The sequence below is a fragment of the Cheilinus undulatus genome, linkage group 15, assembly GCF_018320785.1.
Source record: "Cheilinus undulatus linkage group 15, ASM1832078v1, whole genome shotgun sequence".
Lineage (NCBI taxonomy): Eukaryota > Metazoa > Chordata > Actinopteri > Labriformes > Labridae > Cheilinus > Cheilinus undulatus.
In genome coordinates, this window is record NC_054879.1 from 42,855,441 (window position 1) to 42,878,633 (window position 23,193).

Genomic DNA, 23,193 nt, shown 5'->3' on the forward strand with positions numbered 1-23,193 from the left:
AAAATATAAATGATTAACTTGTCTATTATAAAAGGGTTTAGTCTTTATTTTTGTATTAATGATTAACACTGGTCTTTATTATAATAGGGTATGGTCTTTATTAAGATGTTAATTATTAATGCTGGTCTTTATTATAATAATGTATACTTTTTATTACAATATTATTGATTAATGCTGCTCTTTATTATAACAGGTCACATCAGAGAGTACTGTCTGGACCTGCCCTCTTTGTAAAGTGTAACTTTGGTTATGAATTTGGCTATAGAGTACAAACAACTATTGATTGATTGATTCTCATGTTGGCTCTTGTAACGTGTATAAGGCTAACATAAACCAGGGCTGACACAACTCTCATTAAACTGTTCTCTGAACTGTTTGGTACAGCATTCATCATTCAAAAAACATGCAACGATTTCACGTTGTCCCCTTGAGTTTTGTGACAAACTACTTCCATGTATTACACCTTCTTTGAATTGTCTCTGTTGGCACATGTCTGTAGGTCTGCACGCTGGGAAGAAAAATCTCATCACTGTGAGTAAACACTCAATCCAGAGTCTGAAATTAAGATTAGCCAAATACTAAATGCAGGTAGATTTTCCATTAAGTGAGTAAATTTCAGAGAAATAAGAGCCACATGTTAATGTTTGTCACATACAAGAAAAATTAAAGTTGTCTAAAACCCAAGCAGAGTTTAAGTCAAATTTGGTGTCTGTCTCTGCTCCTTGCACAAGAGTGTACAGATGCACTTTTTTAACCCCAAACCACTACTTCATTCTGCCATTTCTGCAACATTTTTTGCCACTCTTAACCCATTTTTGATCATTTATGCCACTTTTAAACCAATTTTTGCCACTTTTCACCCATTTTGACACTCTTTAACCACTTTTTGCAAGTGTCCTGCCAATTATTGTCCCTGTGTGCCACTCTGGCACCTTTTCACTATTTTGCCAGGCTATTTTTTTGCTATATTTTTGCCACTCTTAACCTATTTTTGATATTTTGGCCCCTTTTTGCCTCTTTAACCAAATTTTTGTCATTCTTTAACCCCTTTAAAGCCACTTTTCCTGCATGTTTTATCCCCTTTGTGCCACTCTTTCATCTATTTTTGCCACTTCTAATGCCTTTTCTTTACTTTTTAGCACCGTTTTCACCACTTTTAACCCATTTTTAAAACTTTTTGCCACTTTTTTCCTCTTTTACCAATTTTTGCAACATTTTAACCTCTTTTCACTGCTTTTCTTGACAATTTTTTTTCCTTTGTGCCACAACCCATTTTGACACCCATTTTTTACACTCTGTGACCCCTTTTTACCACTTTATCTGGCCCTTTTTGTAACATTTCTGCCAGTTATCCTTTTACTAATAATGGCTGACAAGTGAACTCTATAAAAACAGATCATTTTTGAAGCTATTTCAATATTAATATTTTTTTAGGATGGATTTCACAGCTGCAGACATTTAAAGCCAAAAGATACTCTTAAAACCAAAACATCTTCTTTTCCTCCTTTTCTGAATTTAATGATCTTTTGGGGGTCGGAAAGGAAGCTTTGGGGGGTCTGATATGACCCTCAGGCGGCTAGTTAATGATCAGTGGGTTATAGGAACTTGAGGGAATTACTCTCCAAGTGCTTGTCATGCACGTTTGTAAGTTTTGAGTAAGGCTGGGTTATTGAATGAAATTGTGGATAAATCATACTATGGACTACTGCAGTTTTTAAATCAAAGGATGGAATGTTTCTTTGACCTAAAATCTGTGTCAAAATACCAGTTGAATACATTTTTGAAGACGAGATCTAACCTTGCAAAGCAGATGGATTCTGTGTTTCTCTCTGGCGAATCCATCTTGCAAAGCTCTCATCTAAACTGTACGAGCCTGGTCAGAAAGTGACAGGACCAATCAGTGACGAGGGGCAGTACTTTCAGGCGCGGCGGAGTCGTGAGGCCGAAAGAGGCCGGTGCAATTATGGCGGAAGACATTAGCGTGAATGCTGCTAAAGTGCCAGTTTTATCAGAACTTGATGAAATTTCCATGTTAAAAGAAGAACAAAGAACAGCAGTGAGTTGTTTTCTTTTTTACAAATGACAACAGTTATGTACTGACGTGTCTGTAGTCGCCATGGTTTGCGTTATGCAGTTCTTAATGGAGTTAAGCTCGATAGCAGCTCCTGGTTTCCAGCTTTTGTAAAGAGTTTACATGTTCTCCCTGAGCATGCATGGGTTCTCTCCAGGTACTCCGGCTTTCTCCCACCACTAAAACATGCTCATTAGGTTAACTGGTGACTCTAAATTGGTCACAGGTGTGAATATGAGCGTGCCTGATTGTCCGTCTCTATATGTTAGCCCTGCGATTGACTGGCGACCAGTCCAGGGTGTACCCTGCCAGCTGTGATAGGCTCCAGCCCCCCACAACCCCCAACATATTTTTTTGTATCATATCATATAATGCAAAACTATCAAATCATATTGTGTCGTATCGTAAGTAAACATGCCATTCCCACCCCTAGTTTCCACCATGTTATACTAGAGACTTACAGATGTCCCAGTCCCTGGTTTCCAGTGGTACCCAAACACCAGCTCCAAATTGACAGTCTTCACCCTTTCCACCTCCTTTTCCAGCTCATCCTGGAGAAAAGAAGCAAAAGCTCAATTATGAATAAACAGAAATCATAAAAAAGCAGCACTTCATTTAGACATGGAAGAAAGTTACCTTTAACAGTGGCGGAAAGTGCACAAACCCAAGGTAATCATTAGTTAACTTTTCAATTTCAGCCTGCCAAAATAGAACATGTATGGTTAACTGCAGTTCCAAATCTCCAAGAATGCATGATTTATAGACCAATCAATGATTAACTCTTGCCTTGAGGTGCATGACATGCCCTTTGGACTTGACCCCCATGTCCCGCATGTCATTCTCTGAGAGCAACAGCAGCCTCTTTCCTGTGATGTGGTTTTCTTTAAACAGGTCAGCGTACAGTTGCATGCCACTCGTGCCCTCACCTGTGAGAGAAAGACATGCAGTCAGTTTTTAAACCTCAGATCAACCGTGAAGAGTCTGAAGCTACAAAAGTATGACAGCAAAGCAAATTAAATGAACAAACCTGCGCCAAATACTTGCTGCATCCAGAAATACTGCAAGGATAAAGTGAAATTTTTATAGCTGCAAGTCAAAATCAAATTAAATCTTTAGCAAAGAGCTTAATACAAAGATACAGACCACATGTTCTTCTGTCCATGTGTAGATGTCGAGAGTGGGCAGGAGCTGCATAAAAACAGACACACAAATACCAGCAGTAGAATCCGGGTGGATGCAGACAGTAAAAATAATGTGTACGTTTATGAAAGACAGATCTTCAAGTCAAAATCACAAGGCTCAAGTAAATGTTATTAAAATGGAAAATAGCCATGTTTTCCCCATATCTTGGAAGCCATTACTTTTCTGGTTATTGTGCTGCAGGATTGAGACGACTCGCCTCTAATGGTCTATATCAAACCGAAATGTCCATCCGACTGATCTAACGTGATCTATTTGAATGATAAATCATTTATTGCTCATTAAATGTAATCAGGCAGAAACTCGCCAGCCAAAATAAAGATTTCATCATTGTGCTCATGAGGCTGGTGTGTAATGACAGAAATAATGCAACGGAAAATTGGAGGAAAGATGACTAAATGAATGAGTAATCCCCATTCAGTGTATTCTTCCCACGACGTCTGATAACAGCTCAGATTATAAAGTGACTGTGCTCTCAATAGACGGTCGCTGCCGTATGTTTCAGCGTGCTTCATAAAGACACTCAGCCCTGCAGCGTTTTCCGCCTCCTCCAGCGCTGCCGCTCGGAAGTAAACAGATTTAGAAACAGTCTCACTCTGCCAAAGTCTCACTAAAGTGACTTAGCTGCACTTTTCAAGCAGTTTATTGTTTTTCCAAAATGTGCTTGATGATTCTTTTACAAAGATCCTGTAGACAAAGATGTCTCAAACTCAAAACGGGGTCATAGTTTTTGAGGACGAAGAAAAAGATTTGGAGTTGAGGGATTTTCACACAATTCTGCCCCCATGTGGAATACAGAGATGATGGGTGACCAGAACAAGAACAAAAGGAGTTAAAAAGAGAAAAAAACTTCATATAAGAGGTTAAAATGTTACCAAATATGGCCTATGCTATGATCAGTCTCTTTCTTTCTAAAAAAGGTTCTTTAATGGAACATAATTCTATTATAAATGACTATTTTTGCATTTTAAATAAAAAAGCACTCAGTAGAAAGAAAATGCTTTATTGACACAATCATGCAGGTAAATCAGCCACACAAGGAAGCTTCCGGTTTTATGATTGTGCTTCTTTGTTATGTGTAGTCTAGTATGAGGAGAGGCTAGATGGCACAGAGGTACAAGCAGAGTTTGAATAGGAATATTAGCTCACGGCAGGAAGCTAACAAGCAACAACAGAGGAATACAGAGGATTATATCCTCATGAGACTGACTGATGATAACAAGCGAAGGGACATTTAATGGGCTGTGCTCACAGAAGCATGTCTTTCCCTCAGATGAAGCATAACATTGAACTGAGCATTAATGCTAATACCATTTCTCTGCTGTACAGTGCACATCTGCAGGCTAGAGTCTGTGGGACCATGAAGTGGTAAGACTGAGCAGAACTGCTATTTCAGCTTTATTTTTCTTAGTTAATAGAACATATTTTTAGTTGTTTTTTTTTTTTTGGAGGAGGAGGGTGATGAAATTAAGAAAAACACTCCAAAAACTAAGGAAAAACCCAACAAGGGTTGGTACGTCACTCCCCACCCCACCATCGAGGTCGCCACATTGTAGTGGTCTGCAACAGATGAGCCAAAAACGCCCCATATGGAGGTCTGCAGCCAGATCACTTGTGGGCCTTAATTAATCACGATTAACTCGATTAATCTTGACAGCCAAAATTTGTAATAATTCTTCTATGGCCATACTTTGCCTTCAGAATAAAGCTTGAATTTTAATCTTTTCTCAGTCTTGAATTTTCATCTTGGGCCTCGGAGAAAAGCCTGTTTGAAAAGTAAAATAAGAGACTAAAGCTGACAATCACACAGAAAAGTCCCTCTCCTGCTGTTTTGAACCAGGGTCAGTCAGTGGGAAAAAAAAACGTGTACTTTCTCGTCCTGGTAAGAGACTGCGTCTCAACAACTGCACTCCACCACATCCAGAACAAATTGGCCAATCTTAATGTCAGCAAAATGTCACTTCATCATAAAAGCCTGGCCTTCTCTAAGCAACTAGCTCACGTGGCTCTTTCTTCACAGCATGCCACTATACATCCAGTACATTAGGCATACAGTAAATGACATCCATAATAGGTCCTCCATAGGTGGAGGGTTACAAATATAATCCATAACACGTTTCTTTGCTACACAGAGCTATTTCATACTTTATACAAGTTCTATAAAGCAGAGGAAATTACATGAATGTGTGATTATTCTGAGATAAAGTAAAAGTAATTTAATTGAAATGCTAAAGGACGTAAGACATGTATGCTTTTATAGCACAAATTGTGCTTTAAGTTAGATCTAAGTATCCAACAGATGCAGCTGTTCACAGAGCCTTATTTGCTGTTGTCACACCAAGAAAAGCGTCCTTTCCTGAAAGTCATGTTGATTTTGTGTCCTGCTCTGACACAGCTCGACACGGAGGAGTTCTGCCCGGCCCGCATGTTGACCTTCATGCCCGAATACATCACAGGAAGGCCAAAGTCCAAGGAAAACACGTCCTCAAAGCCTTTCATCATCCCCGACTTCAGATTCACCTCTTCGTTACCAGAGGCTGTGATCTGACAGGACATCTGTGAACTGTTTGACTCCTCCGTCTTTGACTCATAATACGACTGAGCACTTAGCTTTTTAGCCACGGATAAGAAGAGCTGAGAGGCAGAGACACAGGGAGACACACAGAGGAAAGGAAAAGAGGATGGAAAAAGGAAAGGAGGGAAGTCAATCAATGAGCATGAATGACAAAACAGGAACATTTCAATCATCAACTGAAGATTTGATTTAAGAAAGAAGTTTTTAAGGGAAACAGAACAGAGCAATAAGGAAGGATAGGGCAGGAAGAGAGGAAACACAGGAGGGGATTTTAGTGCTCTTGATTCAAGGTTCAGCACACTATTAAAACTAAGACAATAGAACCTGTGTGCTGATGACTGACAACTTCCAAGACATCTATACTGCACGCTACTGTGGCAAAAACAGTCACAAAGTTGAGTAAAGACAGAGGAAACCACACCACACTTTAGTCTTTTGCATGCACAAAGCATAATTCGACACTGCTGCAGGCTAGAGGCTGGATGCACCAAAATCAACATGATTTTAATGAAGGCAGCAGCATTCAGTCTGCATCAGGATGCAAGGGCATTGTTGGTAAACCACAGTGCAAAAATGGTGCAGATAATCTTCTCATTCTCGTGGCTTTTCCAACATTTCTCAGTCAACACTTTTAATTTTCATTTCATTTCCTTCAGAGGAAGCTCAGAGGTTCTACACATGTGAACAGCTCTGACACGTGACAGCTGGTGGTGACTTTTCTACATCGCTAATCCCATTGGGGGTCTGGAGCCTATCCCAGCTGTCACTGAACGAGAGGCAGGGTACACCCTGGACTGATCACCAATCAATCGCAGGGCTGACAGAGACAGACAAGCAGGTACGCTCACACTCACACCTACAGGCAATTTAGAGTCCCCAGTTAACCTAACAAGCATGTTTTTGGTGGTGGGAGGAAGCCAGAGTACCCGGAGAGAACCCATGCGTGCACAGGGAGAACATGCAAACTCCGCACAGAAAGGCCCTGACTGGGAAGCGAACCAGGGACCTTCTCGCTGTGAGTCAACAGCACTAACCCGCCGCTGTGCAGCCGTCCTCCAGACTTGATTACTGCAATTCACTTAATTTTGGTGTCAGTCATCTATACACCATATACAACTTGTTCAAAATGCTGCTGCACCACTGTTTTGTAGATGTAAAAAAAGAGATCACATCACACTAGGGGTGTAACGGTTCACAGAGGTCACGGTTCGGTACAGATTTGGTTAACTGATAAAAACAGAGAAAGACCCAGATTTATTATTCTAGAAGTCCCACTTACTGTTATTATTATAATTTTTATTAATGTTAGAGCAGCTTGTCCTATTTTACATGTTCAAAATGTACATTTGAATCAAACAGTTGTTCCATCTAGAGTTATTATGAACCATCAGTGAGAGTTGCTACAGCCTGTGATGTATTAAAAATAAGAAAAAATAGGAGGGAAACTAAAAAATATATGCAAAATGAAAAGCAAAACAGAAAACAGTCTAACATCTCCTGATTTGATCAATTATAAAGACAATATAATATGCAAATTAAAATGTGCTTTTTAGAGCAATGTATTGTATTTATGATTTATGAACTGTGCTGTAATGCTGTTAATAATAAAAAAGCTGGTGCTAGTTCATGTAAACACAGGAAGGGACGTTTGTGTGTGTGTGTGTGCGTGTGTGTGTGTTTTCCGTCTGAGATAGTTGATGTCCTTTTTAGCTATGGCAGTGTAAGTCACGTGCACGTAGTATCCCCATATGTACTTCCATACTTATAGGCATGCACTTGAATTTGTCTTTGTCTTAAATGCTTTTGCAATGTTTCATTCGGTGATTTTAGATTTATTCTGTTTGAATTATCCTGTGATGCACTTTGGTACAAACTCTGTTTTGAAAGCGCTTTAGTAATAAAGTTGACCTTGACCAAGTTGACCTTGAAGGTAGGTCAAGGTGGAGAGGTAATAATGAGGAACTCACTGGACTGTTGGACTGTTCAATAAGTTTGCGTTCCCACATCTTCAGACGGCGCTCTCGCTCCTTCAGCTCCTGCTCTTTGGTGCTCAGGTCTCTCTCCAGCTTCTTCAGCCTCTCCAGTGTGGCCTCAATCTCAATCCTGCAGAATAAAGAACATACAGCAGTGTACACATTATCCTAATCATCTCTACATTCATAAAAACATCTCGCTGGTTTTTAAATGTATGAGGGCTGAGCATTTATTGGACATATCTAAGGTACAACAAAGAAAGAGGAATAGAGCCTTATAAAATACAAAAAGACCTGAGATATACAGGATTAAGATGTTTTTTTCAGAATTAACACATAAAAATAAAGCAAGTTGAAAAAAATGTTATAATATTTTCAGGTTAAGCTTTCTGAAGAAAGAAATCAGTATTATAACAAGAACAAAGTTGAATTATTTGACAATACTGTCATGCTGTTATGGAAATAAAGCTGTTGATTAGACTTAAGCAGTACCATCACAACAATAAAAATAGATTATTATGAGAAAAGTAATCTCAGGCCATGAATGATCTATATGCAACGTTAAAGGGGAGTATCAGAAGTGAAGTCAGCTATCAGCACTAAAATAAAAAGGCGTTTATTAGTGCAACCTTTACAAAATTAAAAATTCATAGACCGCACCAAGTTTCTCATTTCACATCGTAGGATGCCTGATCTCCTGATATTCCCTTTCATAATAACATACAGCCTTAAATTATAGTTTTTATTCCCTCATAAATAAAATAAAATCATGTCTTATGTCATTCTTGTAAAATAACTTTTTTCTTGAAAATCAAGATCTTTTTTTTAAAGAATAAAAAAATTATCATTTGTAAGTCTGTCTTTCAGAACTCTGTGACTTCAGTAACCTGTGGACTTCATCCTACTTGAGATAAACTGGGTCAGATTTTGGGGATCACAGGTGCCAATTTAGCAGGAGGTAATTGCTGGATCAATTCCCGGTCCGTTTGGTGCATGTCTTCCCTCACTCTCTTCCCTGTTTCCTGTTCTTCCTATCTAAAAAAATGCAAAACAGCCAGAATACCTAATCTTTAGAAAATGATCACAATAAATAAATCAAACTAAATTAAGTGCAGTCTGGTTTTATATGTTTGACATATTTGGTCCATCTGCTCCAGATTCTGTAAAATCTTTCCTGTTGGACTTTGAGGGAAAATGACAGCCACTCCATCACATATATGTAATATATAATGTCTATCCATTCATTAATGGTGGGTCGGTGAGGTTTTAAGTTTTGGTCTTTTCAAAGAACAAGTAATGATGAGCAGATATTAACCCTTCAGAGCTCACAGCTATTTTTTTAATATTGGGTCTCGCCTGGAATTTCTGTCTGAAAAAGCTTGTAGAACATCAACCCTGTGGTGCCCAGTCAAGCTCTAAACATTCTGTGTTTGATTTTTATGTATCAAACACAGTAAACATTAATGACTATGAGTTTCTTTGCACAAACTTGTTCTCCCATCTCTTTAGGACTAAAGACTTAAAAATAATAATTATGTGACAAAAAGTCTTCAAAACACATTTTTACAAAAAAAAAAGGACTTGTGCTTCTGGGAATTTGAGTCATTATTTAAGGTGCTGTGACTCTGAGGGACACATTAGCCTCCTTGTGTTTATGTCTCTCTATCATGAGTCATTCAAACTTCAGTTTATAAGTCTGTGCACATGTGTTTTTAAGCAAAGCTAAACAATGGAACAGCTTCCCATTGGTTGTCACAGCCCAGTTACAGTGCATTCTGGGATACAAACAAACAATATGGCAGTGGGCTAACTGGCTAACTGCAGGAACAACTGAAAAATGAATGGATAAAAATACGTTCAATATTGGAGTTACTGGTGTGGATTTAATCTTTAAAGACCCCAGAAAATCAGCCTGAGAGTCAGCCATGTTCCAGGCTCACTAGAAAACATTCTGTAAGAGCTCCAAAAGCATGGAGAACATCATTAAAAAGACACAACCGAGAGGTTTCAGAGGAAAAAACAAGTAGGTGCCTACGACTTACAGTTCAAAAGTTACCAAGCAATTTACAAGGGTTGTGCGTGCCGCATGAGCTCTAAGGGTTAAAAAAGTGCCTTTTCCTTTAAATCACAAGGTCTTTAAGATATGTTTATCAGAGCCAGAGTGCTTTGGTAGAAAGTAGAGGCAAAAAGGATAATAACAAAATACAGAACAACTTTTCTGTAAACAGCCCAGTGCCATTGTGAAAGCGATTAGTCTGCATCTGAAGCTCTGAATGCCAAGGACAGGACAATGTCTCATGTTCACTTCACGCTGGGGACGTTTGTTTTTCTCAGCGGGTGGAGCTGCACAGTGTGTCAGGAAAAACCATGCTGAGCTGCAGCGATACAGAAAAACTCTTACACTTTTTGTTCACTAACACATGCAGCAGACAGGAAAACCCATTCTTATTCCTCCTGGTCCTTAAATAACCCCACCCTGACACTTCCCACCTCAAACTATTTGCAAGTCTCTCAATGCTTTCCTTAAAAACTGCACTGCAGTGCAGAGTAGATAAGACAGCGGAGAAAAGAGGCCATTTTAATCAATTAGATGGGATTTATCTGTAAGCATGCTACCACGCTTAAACAGAGAGTGCACATTCTACATGCTTGGCATCAGCAAACTAGCATGTAAGTACTGTAATCATGTTTGCAAGCCCATGTCACCACATTGTTTGAACTCTGGACAAGTCCCATAGAAAAGTCTGCAGATATGCGGACATAATTGCACTGTAAGCCCTCATTAATACGAAAATTAGACAGTGGGACAGTCCTAAGCACTCACACACTTAACAGGAAAGTTCCTCAAAGTCTGTGAGTCCATGTGCGACGAGACTGGGAGTGGGCATCTGTCCTGAAGCTGCTTCTGATAACCCACAAGACTCCACTTCCATTCAAAGCCAGCTTAACTCGTCCAAACCAACTGCACAAGCTACACGTGTCAAACATTTTCAGTGTCTGTTTTGCAGCAGTGAGATCAGCCTCCAACCTGCTCCACCTGCAGATGGCGGCCTGGACATGATGCCACCAGCACAACTTCTGAGGAAAAAAGCTCAGAGCAGAGACAAGCCCTGCAGAGAGGCAGACAGAGAATAAAGTAACAGCTGAGACTCAGGCTGTGCTGAACATCACCAAACCTCCAGCTGCTCATACAACCCAATTAAACACTTCTACTTGAAAAAGATGGTGATTATTTTTAGGGCCTTATGGGTAAAGAGAGGAAGTATATCCAGATGGAGGATTCTTTTGAGGTTTTTATGCCTTTATGTAGCTATCAGAGTAATTATTAAAGATCTATATGCACAATCTCAAGTCTTTTCTGTGTTTCATGGCCCCCGTCAGCTACATTTCCACATCATTCTTCAAAAACAGTTGCACATTTCCTTAGGCAGAGGCAGTGTGTTGGTGAAAAAGACAGTAATAAATACGTTTACTGGGCTGATCTCATTACCTCCATTCAGCCTTGTTGTGAAGGAAAGAGTTGCACTGTTGAGGAAGTTGGCTGTCATGAGACATGGACTCCAGAGTGGAGAGGATCTGCTTGAACATTGGCCTTTGCTAAATCAACATACAAACATTTGCTCTGCATGAGATTCAAAGGGAAGCATACATTTGGTGGTTATTTGCATACTTTTGAATCTCAGCTAATCACTCACTTTTGGATCTGTTGCCCAGCAGCTCCTCATGAGCTCGGCGAAGCTGGCGGGGCAGCCACTCGGGATGGTTAACCTCTGAAACACACAAAGATGAGCTGCAGTTAATAATGACATCACATCAGAGGGTTTTAAGGAATATATTTTCAATATATGCTTCTTTGTTTTCTTGTTAAGAGTTAAAGAATGCACCACTCGGACACCTATACTGTAAATACCAAGCCAGAACAACGTTATCTTCGCTTAGCTTAGAAGTTGTGTTATCCCTGTGGTTATGGAAGGACTTCAGCGGCTTCATTCACCGAAACCTTCATGATACTTTTCTTAAATTTGTCCTCAAGAAAGTACCGAGGTAAGATGTGTTCTCACACAGTCTAATTGTTTGAACCAATATTTTTAAAGTCCTTAAGAGCTGGAAGCTTGTGCACATTTTTCCTCTTAAGCACAGAGACACACCTCTTTTATGCCCATATAAGGACATGAGCCTGCAGGGCTAAAAGTTGAGTTGACTTGCACGAGTCAATTAAAGACAATTAAATAAAATATGTCATGTAAAACAAATGACAGCATAAATATTAACCCCCTTTAAGGTGACTGACCTAATTCAACAGACATCCAGCTAACTGGTGCTATTAGTCTCATTATTGGTGAAACAGGGATCACCTGACTGCAGTGAATGTGTCTTGTGTTTGCAGTGTTTCAGTCAAATCCATCATCAAGACATGGAAGGAATATGGCACATGTGTAAATCTGCCCAGATCAGGCCATCCTCGCACAATAAGGTGTCTTGGTGGTCTCTCTCACTTGTCTCCTTCTTGCATGCTCACTTATGACTACTCTGAAGGAGTTACAAGCTTCAGCAGCTGAGAAGGGAGAGAGAGCATACTTAAATCTGGACTAGAGTTCACCAAAAGGCATGTAGGAGACTCCATGGTCAAGTGGAAGAAAGTTCTTTGGTCTAATGAGACAAAATGGTGCTTTTTGGCCATTAGACAAGATGCTAAACACTGCACATCACCACAAAAACCCCATCCCCACTGTGAAGCACAATGGTTTCATCATCATGTTGTCGGGATGCTTCTCAGCAGCCAACCCTGGAAGGCTTGCAAAGGTAGACGGTAAAATGAATATGGCAAAGTGTAGGAAAATCCTGTGGGACCATCATATTCAGCCTGCAAGCGAACTACAGCTTGGGGGAAGATTTCTTTTCCCTTCAAGACAATGACCCAAAGCAAATAGTGAAAGCTACACAGAAATGGTTTAAAGACAACAAGGTGAATGTTCTGGAGTGGCCGAGTCAAAACCCAGACCCATAGAGAATTTCTGGCTGGACCTGAAAAAGGCTGTTCACACCAGATACTTGTTTTCAAAAAGCAGAACGAAGTTAAATTGCAGCGTCCAGATGTGCAAGACTGATTGAGACCTATCCACACAGACCCTCAAAAGTGCATCTATAAATACTGACTTAAAGGAGGTGAATATTTATGTAGTCACTTTTTTTACACTACATACAGTGATTGATGTATAAAGTAAATAAAACAGTAAAATATCCAAGAGAGTGAATAGTTTTTATAGGCACTGTATGTGACGGTAGGTGTTATTGTTTTAAAGAAGTGTTCAATTTTTTAAAAAATCTTAACGAAGTGCTTCACTTATAATAAAGAACTTAAATTTTATAGTTAAGGTCAACACTACATGGTTACATTAAAAGCTCATCACATTTTATAAATGTATTTGTGTATTTTAATCAACAATATAAAAGTGCCAAATTGATTAGAAAAAATGTTTTGTCTTTCTTAATCCAGCATATTTGAGTGTTAACAAATTAATAATTAGATTTCGTTCTTGGCTGAGAACATTTCAGAGAGAAGGAAACTTTGGTTAATATCAGAATCCTAACAAACACGTGAAAGAGTTTTAAGAACAAATTTCCTTTAAAGAACGGTTAGTGAATGAGGCCCCAGGACTTTACAGTGCATGCTAAACATTTTTATCAGGGCAAGCACCTGTTAAACCACACTAACTTAAAAAAAGTCAAACAGAAAGTGGAACTAATTTTCAGCTTCTGAATTCAGGTGCATCTGATTTTATTTTCTCGATCAGCCTAAATACAAACTGTATCAGTGTTAACACTAACCTAGTATTGAATGTTTTTGCAGACCATGTATATACATCTGTTGGTTTTTAATCAATGACTAAGCTCAATACTTAGAACTGAAACTCAAATTGTTTCCGTTATGCCAGTTCATTAAGCACATGAGAACACCACATGCAAAACTTAAGTGGACATATAATTTCATCTAACTAGGTCTCCTGTGAATACCTGTGTTGAAGTCTATTCATTTGAATAAATATGCCCCACCACTGCAGCCTGTTAACAGTTTCTGTGCTAATTAGGGACGCGTGCGGTTAAATGGTTAAATCCGTTTATCAAATTAGGAAGCGCAAGATTCACAAGTCGGTTAAACTAATTACCTATCATTTTCTATAAACATCCGGGATATCGACATCCCAGGCCGTACTGTAATGCTCTTTTAAAGTGCAGTGAAGATCCCACACAGGGTTGCCAGGTCTGGATGAATAATCTAGCCCAATGGCTGATAAAAACTAGCCCAAAACCAGCCCAACGCTGAAATTCAACATAATCTCATTAAAACCTCTGCCACGCCACACATATTGCTTTTTCAAGTTCTTTAAATTTAATTAATTAATTTATTTGAAAAGGGACAGTGTACATTAATCAATATTCAAACAAATTTAAATGTACCCGAGTTAGCCCAGAGACTAATTTTCATGGGTAGTCCCTTTGCCAGACATTGCATTGTAGAATAAAATATAACATACAACAGTAAAATAAGTAACAATGATAATATAAGCATTTAAAGCATGATTCACAAAAACGATTATGTCACAATAGTAATGTACCGTTAATGTTAGTATGGCAGGTGTGCTGCTCCTGTATGTCTATGTGCCGGTGTGGCACAGCAGATCTTTGGTTGTTTTCCTGCTTCTCTGCAGGAGAAGTTGCATTTGAGGGTAAATAAAGCCATTCATTCTGCTTTGGCCTGCTCAACTAGCGGACAAAAAAATCTACCTGTGGCAGTTCATTAAAAAAAAAGCCCAATTCTGCGGGAAAACAGTGGACCTGTTCCCACAACTAGAGGTTGCTGTCGCTTCAGATAATTGCTGCTGACTTCCTGTTTGAGCTTCCTGTTTCCCAATAAATATGAATATATATATATATATATATATATATATATATAATATAAATATTAGCAAATAGTAGGAACAGCAACCGGGATGACAGTTTTTTAAGCAGGAAATGCAAATAAACTTGTATGAGGCTGTTGAGGGTTGAACTCACATACAACTACTAAGCCAAAGGGGAAAAAGGCCACATATCAAAGCATGGTATTAATCTTTAAAGGGGAAAAAAGACTGGCGATGTTAGCTTTAAATGTTAGCCACCCTGTAGTGAGTCTATCAGGCTCAGAACACACCTGCTAACATAACGATCCTGTGAGGAATTTTACTGTTTTTTAAGTCTTTTCTCATCTTTAGTCTGTTAAATGAAATTTAAATGAGGGTTTAGCTGAATGAGGAAATAGATGCTTAGGAACACTGAGCTAATAAGCTGGCTGTAGCTTCATGTTCACTGTACATGAATATGATATTCCTCAGTCTCTCAGTATCATCAACATCAATATTACTCAATGTATAATAACAGTTCTATTCTAAAAACATGTTTAAGCAGTCACTGTGCTATTGAGGATGCTGGATTGTTAAAATTATTTTAAATGCATTTTTCACCATTGTGTAATACACAAGTAAACAACATATTTAATCAGTATGATGTATTTGAATAAAATTCTCTTGCTTCAAGAGTCAGAACTACACCTATACAGTCATTTCACACCCCAGTACCTCATTTTTCTCCACCACGAGCCAAGCCACCTGTAAACCTTCAAGTCCTTTGAAGGGTATCTCACGGGTGAGCATTTCCCACAACACCTGTAACAGAAGTCAAGAGCCAAGGTCAGTAAACAAACACAATCTTAAATGATGCACTTGCATGCACGGGAATGATCTGTTAATGTGCTTAACATCTACAATACAAACCGTCAAAACAAATACTGTGGAGGATTTGAGTACCTTGTATTTATATAGCATGTATATTCATATACAAATTAACATTTAGAACCCATTTTATCGTTTTTTTTGTTATTGATGCTAAAGATAAAGTAGATAAAAAGACTCATTTGAGATTTCCAATGGCTGCTGTGATTTCTGCAGTACAATAAGAATAGTACCTTGATAATTTAGGCTCTTTTCAGCTGGTATTCAGCAGAAATAACTACCTGCGTAGACATCTCAGAAAATTAGATCATGAAAAGGCAGAGGAGAGACATTTTTCTGAAACCTAAAAGCTGTTTGCACCATGTGTACCATAGTTTTGAATTTCTGCACTTGCCAGCTGCCTCTCATTTCATGTATGCATTTTACTATAGAGATCAGCTCCTCAGAGAAGTGTCTGAGAGGAAACTGCACACTTAAATTTCAAATCATATTGCTATACCTCTGACAGAAAAGCCCCTCATTGCAATCATAAACATTGTCAGCTAACTTTGCAAATCGTACAGTAATGGATGTTATTTCACTGGCATTATGCCTCAGTAATTTACTCCTAAATAGAATTAGGATTCTTAAACATAAAAAGTGTAATTGGTTATGCTTTTCGTTTAGAGACAGCTTCTAGGACGTCTTTCTAGATGATGTAAACTTTGCAGAAGTTTTGAGAAAAAGAAAGACACTGGGTTTGTGAAAGGCTATGCTTCTGCAAAGGCCAAACTCACAGCTGCTGTCCACTTAAGCAGAAAAAGGAAATGCAGAAATGAAAATATCAGTGGTTCAGGCTGACTGACTGACAGTCGTTTTTCTTAGCTTGGAAGACGTTTTTACCAGTTTTGTTCTTACATTTTACAATCTTACATTTGTTCAGTTTTAGGAATCTTTTAAAATCTTAAAAACATGTTGTCAGTCATTCTTTCCTGTACTGAAACACAAAAAAAATCAGCAAAATAACAGAAAATGTATGTTGGAGTGGTCATAAAGTTTGTCTTACAAAAGTCCGCTCTGTTTTCCTGACAAGCTTTAAGTTATTTTATACTTTAAAAATTCTGACATAAGCAACTAGAAATGTTTTTCTGGTCATTTAAAATTACTCTATCCAATCAATCGGCACAACACTGGCACTGAGCTAGGACACTGAGTACAACTTTTTCTTTAACTCTCCTCTTTCTCATTCATTACACAACTTTTCCTGTCATTTTAAAGGTTCATAATCAAGTGCAACACTACAAATTCAAGGGGAGATTGAAGAAAGCTTTGCCCTCAATGACAGTAGTTCTTTTTCATGCCTTTATTGACAGAGGAGGAGAGTGGATAGAATCAGAAACAAGAATGAGAGAGTGAGGTAGAGACGCCAGAAAGGAGCCACAGGCTGGACTTAAACCCGGCCCGATTGCACACATGGGGGATGACTTAACCACTAGTGCAGTGATTATCAACTGGAGGCCCGGGGGCCACGTCAGGGCCCCCACGGCTTCTGATGCGGCCCCCAGAGGATTATCAAATTCAGAAATTTTCAAAGGGCAAAAATATTGCAAGCTCTAGTTTAAGCTTTTTATTGATGTTTAAATTATTATTATTATTTGACTTTACTGAACCAGGAAAAACCTCATTGAGATTAAAAATGTCATTTACAAGAATGTCCTGGCCAAGACAGGCAGCAGCACAGTCAAAGACAGAGACATAAAAAACAAAGCAATTACAATAACAGAGATACCGAATCTGAATCACAGATCAGAAGGTTATCAGTCAAAACATCTACATCCTGATATATCATCCTCCAATGCTTTCAATCTACCTTTAAAAAGACTAAAGGAGACCAGCTCCTCAAGACCTCAAGGTTTCCTGAAAAAGATTCCAGGCTGCAGAAGCAGCTTACCTGAAACTCCTTTCACCCATTTCAAGACTAACTTTGGGAAAAGAGAGCAACAGTACATTTTGTGACTGAGTCAAAGAGAGAAGACTGGACCTTTCAGAACTTTTGACATAAATAAAATAACACAAGTATGATGGAAGCAGATTTAGTAAAGCCTTATAAATAAGGATATGCCAGTGATTTAGCCTAAATGTGGTCAAAGAAGCCAAAACAAATTGATCATATAGGTTACAGTGATGAGTCAAGGACTTAAGGTTCATTATTAACCTTAGCCCCTCATGATACACAGTATCTAAAGATTTAAGGCATTGAGAAGAAGCATGCATGTACAGAAGATCACCATATTCAATCGAAGGCATCAAAGTGGCATAAACAAGGCTTTTCTTTGCTTCAAATGAAAAACAAGACTTATTCCTAAAATAAAAATCCTGCCACAGCTTTAACTTCTTTACAAGTTGATTAGTATGAAGCTTAGAAGATAAAACCTTCAACCTGGCGACTTCTAAAATGAGAAGCAGGAGAGTGTCTCTCTAAAGTGGCATGGTAAACTCGCACTTATTATTGTTATCTTGATTAAAGCTGAAGTTTTTCGCTTCAATTTCCCACATAAGGCTCTTTGAGAGTACCATTTCCCCATCTGAGAATCTTCACAGATCTATTTCCTGCATCATTATCAAAACACAGAATTTTAGCATCAAACTCAGTGCTAGACAACATGAGAGATCCAGGAATATGCAACTAAATTATCTGAAATATCTCAATCACCCCCTTGTGGCTGATCTAGGAACTGATCTCACTGTTAAAGGCGTAAAGTCCTTAGTAGGGGTGATTGAGAAAAGTGCCTGAAGTAGAAAGTTGACACTGAAAACAGACATCAATCAAGAACAGACTGATGAGTATGTGTTTATCATGCATCGTATTCACTAAAACTGGCTGACGGATGGATTTCTGTAAAGTGGGCCAAACATTAAGCCAATTTTTAAGGTCTGTTGGGATTGTTTAAATAACATACCTTAAATACCACAACATATTTTACCTTTGCACATTTTCTGCACTGTATTCAACATGACCCCTAGACTTAAAAATGAAAAACTGCTTTAGAATTATGAGAGCATTGCCCTCCTGTGTCTTCCTTGTCGTCACTCACCACACCATACGAGAAAGTGTCACAGGTCTCAGACACAGGCAGACTCTGGATCACCTCTGGAGCCATCCAGGGGAATGTGCCCACCAAGGACATGTGTGTTGTGTGGGTCAGGAACTTGGATGCTCCAAAATCACAGATCTAAAGGAAAAAAAGAGCAAGAAAAACAAAACGTTAGATCAGCAACAACAGTCACACTCCTTACAATGACATACTAATCCACAGTATGTATAATTTGAATTGCTTACTCACACTGTTGCAAATAAAATATATAGAACTGTTTATATTGAACATTTTAACTACATCTCATGTCTACCCCTACAGAGAAGGCCACTGGTAATGCTGTCAGTGGTTTCTTAAGCATGCTAAGTTATTCACTGCCCTCTTGTGTCCATGTACTGTAGGTAAATTATATGCAACAGTTTCATGCTCAGGCTGCTTTGTAAATCTGAAATAAAAGGTTGATAATATCAGCTGTTCAAACACTTACAGCTGATTAAAGCTTGCACATTTATCAAAACTCAACAGGCTTTTAATATCTTACCTTTAAAACCTTGTCTGCTGCCAAAACAACTGAAAGAGAAAGGAGTTTATGTTTTATCCAAGAATGTTTCACATTTCTATGCAAACAAATTAGTTAGAATGCAAGAAAAAAAACAGATGGAAATGAATCTCTCACCATTTCTGGACTTTAAGTCTCTGTGGATCACTTTAACAGGGGCCTCAGAGTGTAAATAATGCATTCCTAAAGATGAAAAATGAAAAGAATTTCAGAGGACGCTCACTGGGAATATGTCTACAAGTAAACTAGTGGCTATGGTAAATGACATGAGAAAATAACTCGTCCTTCAGCTGATAATGCTCCAAGTAGGAAGTAGGTTACACCATCCTGTTTGAAATATCGCAAACAACTTTTGAAATAGCTATAAACTGCAAAGACATTGAGCTGCCTTTAGTGAAAAGGTTTAGAAAATTTGAGCAACATGGTTGTAACAATCTCATCTTGTGGTGATTTATATTTCACATTATACGGTATGTTTGCTCCCTGCAAAAACTAAAGCTGGGCTGAAGCCCAGAAGAAGCGTTTATCAGTTGACAGCAGCAAATGAGGACAGCATCAGTCAGCAAGGATGAAGAAGACATGCCATTTTTAGTGTTTATCACACATCTTAGTGTGTTTACATGTTTTAGATCAGTGGTGGGCCATGACTCAAACGTGGGTTGTGAAAACTTTCCCAGTAGTTCAGGAAAGAAAAATGTGGCCAAAACAAACCTATATAAGGAAGCCCTAAGGAGACACACAGACTTGAAACTTTGAGGTTTTTTGCTCTCTATGATGACGAGTACATTTTAGCGAAGCTTAACTTAACTTATTATTTCTCATTTTCTTTGAAAAATAAATCTGTTTTTCCCAAGATGATGAGGAAATTTCTTGAGAAATTACCAAAATTTTCATTCTGTCTTGGGAAAATGGAGTTTTAAAAAGATGCATGTATGTCCCTGTGTAATTATGTACTTTTTTAACGTAAACCACATAAAAAGGAAATATAACATTGTTTTTTGTAGCTATATCAAAAATGGACACTAGATGGCGCCCTAGCACCAGGTAGAACTAATGATTTTACCTCATGCTAAACAGAAACTGAAAATAAATCTGAAGAGAGATTTGTGCGATGTAACAGAAAAAGGATTTTTTTTTTTTTTCACGGAGTGCAAAAATATTATAATGCGATTAATATACAGTTTTAATTCATGTGTTATTGTGTAAATTCATAAGATAAAACGTAAACTTCATGTTAAGAAGACATTTAATTAATTTTACCAGTAAATTGAGTTAAGATGGAGAAAGAGATTTAAAGCTACTAAAAGTGATTAAGAGAATTATTGTACATTAAGTAATGAGAGATATAGTTTTCCCCTGTGACATGCAGGTTCATTTTTATTTGTAAAATAAAAATTTATTTAAGAATTTATAATTTATTTGTCTGAGTCTGAGACTGTTCCTGAGCTAGGTGACACAGCAGATGGCGAGCCAGATTCAATACGTGAGAAAGATGGTCCAGTTTAGGGCTGAACAATTTGTGAAAATAATCTAATCGCGATTTTTTTGTCCCCAGTATTGCAATTGCGATTTAATATGCCATTATTATTTGGTTCCTCATCTCATATATTTTTCAATAAGGATGACTTAACTGTTAATTACTAAAATAATTATGAAAATATATCGCTATCACATTTACCTCTAGCAATCTCTGCAGCCCACGTCATGATCTGCCCCATGTCCATCTCCTCACTCTCCTCACTGGCCAGGTAATCATAGAGCGATCCACCACTGGCATACTCTGTGGAGAAATGAGATTACACTTTGTATTATTGTGAGTGACTGACAGAGTGTGACAGTGTAATGTTGACGGTGACAAAACTGTCCTCCTGAGATGCTACATTGCACGTCTGAGCACAGAATGTGAGCGCATTACGTGAAAACAATTGAAAGTTGATATTCTGCCAGATGTGTCCTGGGCGGCTGCTGATGGAGTCGTGTTTACAGATTGCTCGAGTCGCTGTGGATGAGCACATTTTATCACAGTGTAACTGGACACTGTGGGTAGCCCTCAGGAGCCAACATGTTATCAAATCTATCTAAAATAAAACAAAGGGGTGGACAGTGTTCTGAAGCTTTTGCACTTTTCAGACACATTTATGGGTCTGGAGAATCACTTAGCCTTTTATAATTCAACACCAAGAGACTGTCAAGACATAGAGATAAATATATTTTTAGAGAGATAAACTATTTAGGACAGGTAAATCAACATTTTTCTGATACTATGTAGACAGAGACTAACATGTAGGGTCAGAACTGAAAATAAACAGGCCCTATTTCACTAGTTAAATGGCAGGAAACCTCTGTTTGTGCACAATAACCTCATCATAATACAAGATAGTAATGTAAACATTCAAGGCACCAAGACAGGAGTCTAATTAACATTCATAAAATACACAGATTTATTAGGGTTGTATTGGTATGAGTCAGAGTTTTGTATGATTTCACATGACTTGCAGCAAAAGCCATCTGACAGCAGACATGCAATGTGCTAACCATAGCTGCATATTCTGTCTGCTTTTTGATGGACTCAACACACATTTAAACATAATTAATAATGTGCAAAAGTAAATTGCTAATAAAAAAAATTTCAGTCAGATAAAACAACTCTAAGTTTATAAAATTACGCTTCAAAATCATGAAATTAGCTAATGTCTTCATGTCCTCTCACTGTAGGGGGGTGATTTTTTTTGTACCACAATCATTTCGACTATATTAAAGAAAAACCTCACTGCGCACTGATTGGTGCGTCTCATTTGACTGACAGATAGCTTGATAGACAGAAGCTACCTTTCTGTCAACCAGAATGCTAGATAGCTGAGAAGAAGTCAAGTTAGTGGGCGGGCTGTTAGGTTGATCCAAAGTTCGGTTGAGACAGCCTTTGTCCAGTTCTTTTTACAGTCCATGGCAGGGCTATTCAATTACAAATTCAACTGGGCCAAGTTTTAAAATCAAGAAATGTAGCTGGGCCAGACATGTTTGGCCATAGACATTATATACGTAGGTGCCTCATTGTGTTGACCGCTGCCGCTGTACGTCAACATATCTGCCATATTGCCAGAGGCAAGACCGTTCCATAAACAAATGCAACTATATAGGGGATGAAGGGTTTTGTTATTGTTTGAAATGTTATTTCACGCGATCTTGTCAGCCCCACACAGCACAGGAGTGAGGTATGTTGCCCAGGAATGCCTCTGGCAAAATAGCGGCAGTGTTGATGTACGGCCCACTGGCAAATGCAGCGTCTACGTATATTATGTTGCGACATCTAAGAATATTATGTCTATGTGTTTGACGCCCAGTAAGCTGCTGGTAATGTCAACCTTCAAATCAGTACAGATCAATTTGATGAAAATATGGACTTTTTATTCATAGTCTCCCTTTTAAATTTGGCAACATGACAAAAGCACATCAAAAAGTGCATAAAAACACAACAACAGTGCTGTTTTTGAACATAACCTGATGTAATAGAATTTTTTTTTTTTTACTTGAATAAAAATAAATTGAATAGAATGAACAAATAAAATGAAATTTTTAAATAATAACTTTGGTCACATCTTAACCAGGCATATCTTAAAGTGCATAAAACCAAATTTGCAAAGTTACTGTATAGCTGCAGTTGAAAAGACATGTTTTATACACGGTATCTTGGGCCTACCTCTGTCAGCATCGCTAGCCACGCTTCAAAACAACATAGGTAGGTAGGTAGGTAGGTAGACTGTTGCTAGGCTACGCTGAGTGCTGCATTCACGGTCTGAAATACTGTGGGAAGTTATGGAAAAACTACGAAACAGCTTGCCCTCCACATCTCTGGCATAACCACAGGCTGGGCCACTTGGGGGTTGGTTCTGGGCTGCATGTGGCCCCCAGGCCGCTATTTTAATAAGCCTGGTCTATGGACAGCACTCATGTTATCAGCCTGCCCCTTGACCT

The 23,193-nt window shown here is 38.4% G+C and overlaps 1 protein-coding gene across 3 annotated transcripts in view; it reads right to left on the reverse strand.

Annotated features, from left to right (window-relative positions):
• zak (sterile alpha motif and leucine zipper containing kinase AZK) overlaps positions 1–23,193 on the reverse strand; it is a 38,058-nt gene that overhangs the window by 7,205 nt on the left and 7,660 nt on the right. For 2 of the 3 annotated variants that reach the window (XM_041807106.1, XM_041807108.1), the window contains 13 exons: positions 20,900–21,001; positions 19,339–19,404; positions 19,204–19,232; positions 18,663–18,800; positions 15,436–15,522; positions 11,515–11,589; positions 11,310–11,416; positions 7,814–7,949; positions 3,215–3,259; positions 3,099–3,129; positions 2,858–2,997; positions 2,708–2,770; positions 2,533–2,622 (listed from right to left, as the gene is read on the reverse strand). In XM_041807106.1, coding sequence (XP_041663040.1) covers positions 2,533–2,622; positions 2,708–2,770; positions 2,858–2,997; positions 3,099–3,129; positions 3,215–3,259; positions 7,814–7,949; positions 11,310–11,416; positions 11,515–11,589; positions 15,436–15,522; positions 18,663–18,800; positions 19,204–19,232; positions 19,339–19,404; positions 20,900–21,001 — 1,109 coding nt within the window. The other variant, XM_041807109.1, reaches the window with a different exon arrangement.